Raw genomic sequence first — 6,763 nt, forward strand, 5'->3', positions numbered from 1 at the left:
GCCTTTTGTCTTATCGCCTCGACTTTTGGCCTGACTCCTTCGTCTTTCCTTCATACCGATTTGGCCCCTGGTAGTAAACTCTAAATTTTTTTTTTCAAAACAAATTTTTGGAAAGAAATGAAAGAATAGGAAAAGAGAAAAGTCTCTCTGAACAAACGCTGGGAAGGGAAAGAAGAAAAGAAAAGAACTTATCTGGATGGCATAACTGGTCCTTATGATCATGTCGTGCTCCATGGATTCTCGACCCAGTCTATTTGTATCAATCAACCTGCCTGATGGCCTTATTCGCTGGGGGTAAATAGGTGTCCACTTCTTTGCGAACGCGGATCTTTTTGTCAATCTGTCTTGTCGCCTTACAGTGCCCTTCGAGGGGTTTTCACTGATAAGACTCTCTCTTTTCTCTCAGCTCCCGGCGCCTTATGGTGCCTGTGAAGGTTTTCACCGATAAGACTCTCTCGTTTTATATCTCTCATCTTCAGTCGCCTTATGGTGCCTACGAAGGTTTTCACCGATGAGACTCTCTCATTTTGCCCTTCGACGGGGAGTTGGGGTACTGCCGACATGACTCTCTCTTTCCGAGATTCTTTCTGGCTATCAGTTCATTTCTCATTTATGATCCCCTTCTTTGCTGGAGATCAGCATATTATCCTCGGCTTCCATTGTCCTAACTTGGCACTTCTCGGACGTTGATCGGGAGGTCTTTTGGGCATTGATGTTGGTTTTGTATGTCAAACAAATGTCAAACTGATGGGTGAAGCGTTACAACTCTTGGAATCAAACCCTTTTGGATATTCCAAACATAATTCCTGCCCCAGTTTTCTTGCTTGGGGAATTTCATATTTACACTATGTTGAGCTATGCGCATTACGCACACTATGACTGAGCCGTGAGGCGCCTACGTATCCTCTTTAAGGAATCAGGTCAAACGTAGTTCCTATGGCTTTGTTTTTCTTGCAACTTTTATCTTTTTTTTTCTTTTTCGTTTTCTTTTAAAATTTTTTTTTCATCTCCTTTTTCATATCTTTTTCCCATCAGTGATTCCAAAAGAGGGGTATGAAAGAGTAATTTAAAGCTCAAAGGGGAAAGCAAGGGTTAAAGTGTTTGGATAGAAGAAAGAATTGCCTCCGTCATTTCATTATCCAAGAAGTACCAAATACAAACAAACGACCAATAACTATCCTAATCGAAGAAATTAGGCATAATATCTCTTGACTGCGTAAGAATTGATAGCCATGTCGACACATCTTCCTTCGACATCTGTTAGGCACAAAGCACCGTTGGACAACACTCTGGTCACGAAATAAGGCCCTTGCCAATGTGGGGCGAACTTGCCTTTTGCTTCGACCTGATGCGGGAGGATCCGTTTCAATACCTGCTGCCCTACCTCAAATTTTCTGGGGCATACCTTCTTATTGTACGCCCTGGCCATTTTCCTCTGATACAACTGACCATGACACACTGCTGCCAACCTTTTTTCGTCTATCAAGCTCAACTGTTCCAATCGAGTTTTGACCCAGTCATCATCATCAATCTCGGCTTCAGCGACAATCCGGAGGGACAGAATTTCAACCTCCGCTGGTATTACTGCCTCAGTTCCGTACACCAACAAATAAGGAGTTGCACCTATGGAAGTCCGGACTGTAGTGCGATAACCTAACAAGGCGAAGGGTAATTTCTCGTGCCATTGTCTAGATCCTTCCACCATCTTCCGCAGTATCTTCTTGATGTTCTTATTGGCTGCTTCGACCGCTCCATTCGCCTTGGGACGATATGGGGTGGAATTGCGGTGCGTAATCTTGAATTGTTGGCATACCTCTCTCATCAGGCTGCTGTTAAGATTTGCTCCATTGTCCGTAATGATCACTTTTGGGATCCCAAATCTGCAGATGATATGGGAGTGAACAAAATCCACCACTGCCTTTTTGGTTACCGACTTGAAGGTTTTAGCCTCAACCCATTTGGTGAAGTAATCGATGGTCACCAGAATGAACCTATGGCCGTTGGATGCTGCCGGCTCGATAGGCCCAATGACATCCATGCCCCATGCAACAAACGGCCAGGGCGCTGACATTGTATGCAACTCCGTTGGTGGAGAATGAATCAGATCTCCATGTATCTGACACTGATGGAATTTCCTCACGAAAGTGATACAGTCATGTTCCATGGTGAGCTAATAGTACCCTACTCGAAGGATCTTCTTTGCCAATACATATCCGCTCATATGTGGCCCGCAAACTCCAGCATGTACCTCTGCCATAACCATCGTGGCTTGACCAGTGTCTATACATCTTAACAATTCCAAATCCGGGGTTCTTCTGTACAACACTCCTCCGCTGAGGAAGAAACCATTCGACAAACACCGAAGGGCTCTTTTTGGTCTCTAGTGGCCTGTTCCGGATATATCCCCATTTTGAGGTACTCCTTTATATCATGAAACCAAGGCTCGCCATCTACTTCCTCTTCTACCGTGTTGCAATAAGCGTGCTGATCACGAACCTGGATGTGCAAAGGGTCAACATACATTTTGTCAGGGTGGTGTAACATTGATGCTAAGGTGGCCAATGCATCCGCAACCTCGTTATGAACTCTCGGGATATGTTTGAATTCCACTGATCGAAATCGCTTGCTCAGATCGTGCAAACATTGTCGATATGGTATGAGTTTCAAATACCGTGTTTCCCACTCACCCTGAATCTGATGTATCAAGAGGTCCGAGTCTCCCAAGACCAGAACGTCTTGGACATCCATGTCCGCAGCTAATCGTAGACCCAAAATGCAAGCTTCGTACTCGGCCATATTATTGGTGCAATAGAAGCGTAGTTGAGCTGTAATAGGATAGTGATGCCCTGTTTCAGAAATGAGTACTGCTCCTATTCCAACCCCTTTCGCGTTCGCGGCTCCATCGAAGAAAAGCTTCCAACCCAGTTCTTTGGGTAATTCCAGCTCGCCTGTATGCATCACTGCTTCGTCGGGAAAATACGTTCTTAAAGGCTCGTATTTTTCATCAACGAGATTCTCTGCCAAATGGTCGGCCAGCGCTTGGGCTTTCATGGCCGTCCTCGTCACATAGACGATATCAAACTCGGTGAGCAAAATTTGCCATTTTGCTAACCTCCCTGTAGGTATAGGTTTCTGAAAAATGTACTTCAATGGGTCCAAACGGGATATGAGGTAAGTAGTATACGAGGACAGATAGTGCTTCAACTTCTGAGCCACCCAAGTCAGGGCACAACATGTTTTCTCGAGTTGAGTGTACTTGACCTCATACACTATAAACTTCTTGCTAATATAATAAATGGCCTGCTCCTTCCTTCCTGTGACATCATGTTGCCCCAGTACACAACCAAACGAATTTTCCAGGACCGTCAAATAAAGAATTAAGGGCTTCCCTGGCTTAGGTGGAACCAACACAGGTGGATTGGACAGATACCCTTTGATTTGGTCGAAAGCCTCTTGACACTCCATCGTCCAGTCTAACGCAACATCTTTTTTCAACAGCCGAAAGATGGGTTCACAAGTTGCTGTGAGTTGAGCGATGAACCTGCTGATGTAATTGAGTCTCCCCAACAGACTCATTACCTCTGTTTTGTTCTTTGGCGGTGGCAAATCTCGGATGGATTTGATCTTGGATGGGTCTAACTCAATACTCCGTCGACTGACGATGAACCCTAACAGCTTTCCTGATGGAACCCCGAATGCGCATTTGGCCGGGTTGAGCTTGATATCATACCTTCGGAGTCTTTGGAAAAATCTCCTTAGGTCTGCTACATGGTCTTCCTGACGCCAAGACTTTATGATCACATCATCTACGTACACCTCAATTTCTTTGTGTATCATGTCGTGAAACACAGTAGTCATTGCTCGCTTGTACGTTGCCCCGGCATTCTTTAATCCTAATGGCATTACCCGGTAACAGTAAGTTCCCCACGGTGTAATAAAAGCTGTCTTTTCTGCATCTTCTTCGTCCATTAAGATCTGATGATATCCTACATAGCAGTCCACAAAGGATCCGATCTCGCGCCCGGCGCAATTATCGATCAAGATATGGATGTTGGGCAACGGGAAGTTATCCTTGGTACTTGCTTTGTTGAGATTGCGGTAGTCGACGCACACCCTGAATTTCCCATCCTTCTTCGGAACTGGCACCACATTGGCCAACCACTCGGGATATCGAGTGACTCGAATGACCTTTGCCTGTAGCTGCTTCATCACCTCTTCTTTGATCTTTACACTCATCTCTGTTTTAAATTTCCTTAGCTTTTGCTTGACTGGAGGGTATGCCGGGTCAGTGGGCAATTTGTGAACCACTAGATTGGTGCTTAAACCTGGCATATCGTCATATGACCATGCAAAAACGTCTTTGAATTCCACGAGGGTTTTGATCAATTCTTCCCTGACGTTTGGCTCGATGTGGATGCTGATTTTGGTTTCTCTGATATTATCCGCGTCCCCTAGATTCACAGCCTCAGTGTCATTTAGGTTAGGCTTGGGTTTCTCTTCAAATTGGTACAGCTCTCGGTTTATCTCTTTGAAGGCTTCATCCTCGTCATATTCAAATTCATTGTCACATACGACCTCTTGTATCATTAAGTCAGACTTGGATTGATTTATTAGACTAGGTCGAAGATCCGTTGTGCATGCCATGTCATTAGAACCAGTAAAAAGAGAACTGTTCATAAAGAAAAAGAACAAAACAAAATTAAAATGAGACAAAAGAAGAGAACTTTATTAAACTTGCGGGATAACAGGGTTCACACTTTTACAATACAAAGATAAAATTTGGATTACACCCTGGAATAATCCGAACAAGAAAAGCATAAATCAAAGCCTACTGCCAAGACTCTCCCCGAACGGGAAGTGGAGTAACCTTCCAATTGTTGGTTTTGGCCTCAGGCCCCACAAATTGTATATCAGCTCTGCTGGAACTCTCTCCAACTTCTACCATATTGACATCAGCAAATAACCTCTCGAAACTCTGATTCAGGTCCCCGTCCATCCCAATCAATGGTCCAAGAATTTTTGGGACCGGTGACCCCTTGGCACTTGCTCTAACAAAAGATCTTGAGAGACGTGGGACAGGTTTGGGAAGAAACCAGACTTTCCTCTTCATTTTCCGTGCTCGCTTCACATCTACTACAGTTGGTTTGAACCCCAACCCAAAGGTTTCCAAATTCTTGGGCAGGGAGACAGGTTGGACAATCCCCTGAAGCTCAACTCCCAGGCCCTTTCCCGGTATAAACCCATTACCCAGCATTTCCGAGACCATCATGATCGTGGCGGAAGCTACCCTAGGGTGCTGGATAATCTCACCCTCAGAAATCTTGTTTGCCGACATCGCATCGAAAATCTGGTAGACCCAAGGACCCTTGTCATCATTGGTCTCTATGAAGGGCACAATGGCGCCACCCGTGGTGCACGCAGTGTCCTCGCCGTGCAGTACGACCTCTTGTCTATCCCACTCAAACTTGACCAATTGGTGCAGGGTGGAAGGCACTGCTTTAGCTGCGTGGATCCACGGTCGTCCCAACAGAAGGTTATAAGATACCGAGGCATCTAATACCTGGAACTCCATGGTAAACTGGACTGGACCGATGGTCAATTCAAGTACAATATCCCCCACAGTGGCTGTTCCATTTCCGTCAAATCCTCGGACGCAAATGCTATTCTTGTGGATTCTTCCGTGGTCGATCTTTAACTGGTTCAGGGTGGATAATGGACAAATATTGGCACTTGAGCTGTTATCCACCAATGCCCGAGTAACTACCGAATTTTCACATTTGACAGTTAGGTAGAGAGCTTTATTATGCTCCGTGCCCTCTACTGGTATATCATCATTTGAAAATGTTACCCTGTTCACCTCGAAAATTTTGTTGGCAATTGTTTCCAGGTGGTTTACAGAAATCTCATTGGGCACATTAGCTTCATTCAATATCTTCATCAAGGCCCGACGATGTTCATTAGAATGGATTAGTAATGATAGCAGCGAGATCTGGGCCGGTGTTTTCTTCAACTGTTCGACCACGGAATAATCCTGCACTTTCATCTTCCTCAAGAATTCCTCAGCTTCTTCTTCGGACACAGGTTTCTTGGTTGCAGCTGGGTTGGGTCTTCTCAACCCCACTGGAGCAAAACACCATCCTGATCGAGTCAGCCCTTACTCTTCACAACTATCTTCCTCCACTTGTTTTCCTTTGTACATCACCACTGCCTTCTCATATTTCCAAGGCACGGCCTTGCTATCAATCATCGGCAGCTGGACTACAGGCTTTATGGTGACCAGTTCCCTGTATACCCCTTTTAACAAAACTGCGGGTATGGGTGGAATCCCTGATATTACCAACTTGGCTGGCTCGGGTTTGCTTGTTATGGTGGACAGACTCTTTCCCAATATCACTACTGGCTCGACGCCTTCCCCCTGCGACTGTATCTCCGGTCTTCCACTGGCCGATCCTTCTTTCGGAGCGGCCTGGATCATCATCACTGTTTGTGAGGGCTTCCACGGCTCTCCTCCCTCATACACCAACTCGATCATGTAAGCCTCATGGTGTATTGGCAATGGGTTCTGATTGATGTTAGGTGCCTCCGGCGTCTGGACCTCGATTTTGTTGGCATCAATAAGATCCTGTACTGCCTGCTTCAGCCTCCAACATTTTTTAGTATCATGCCCCAGCATTCATGAGCATTACTCACAACTTATTGATCTGTCCATATTTTGGGGTGGGGGGTTTTGCTCTCTAGGTTCGACAGGACTCAACAAACCCAA

At 45.4% G+C, this 6,763-nt stretch overlaps 1 protein-coding gene across 1 annotated transcript; it reads right to left on the bottom strand.

The window, feature by feature from the left end:
- Nucleotides 1–1,179: 1,179 nt before the first annotated feature.
- LOC138876277 (uncharacterized) lies at nt 1,180–1,705 on the bottom strand. The gene is made up of 2 exons (XM_070155186.1): nt 1,406–1,705; nt 1,180–1,257 (listed from the first exon to the last, which is right to left on the bottom strand). Exons 1-2 carry the CDS (start codon nt 1,703–1,705, stop codon nt 1,180–1,182), a joined length of 378 nt encoding a protein of 125 aa, XP_070011287.1.
- Between the last annotated feature and the right edge of the window lie 5,058 nt (nt 1,706–6,763).

Source organism: Nicotiana sylvestris, chromosome 8, assembly GCF_000393655.2.
Source record: "Nicotiana sylvestris chromosome 8, ASM39365v2, whole genome shotgun sequence".
Lineage (NCBI taxonomy): Eukaryota > Viridiplantae > Streptophyta > Magnoliopsida > Solanales > Solanaceae > Nicotiana > Nicotiana sylvestris.

Coding starts and splice junctions, on each gene's coding strand:
- LOC138876277 (XM_070155186.1), bottom strand. CDS start 1,705: ATGGTGGAAGGATCTAGACAATGGCACGAGAAATTACCCTTCGCCTTG. Junction 1,258..1,405: donor CCAGGGCGTACAATAAGAAG/GTATGCCCCAGA, acceptor TGTGCCTAACAG/ATGTCGAAGGAAGATGTGTC.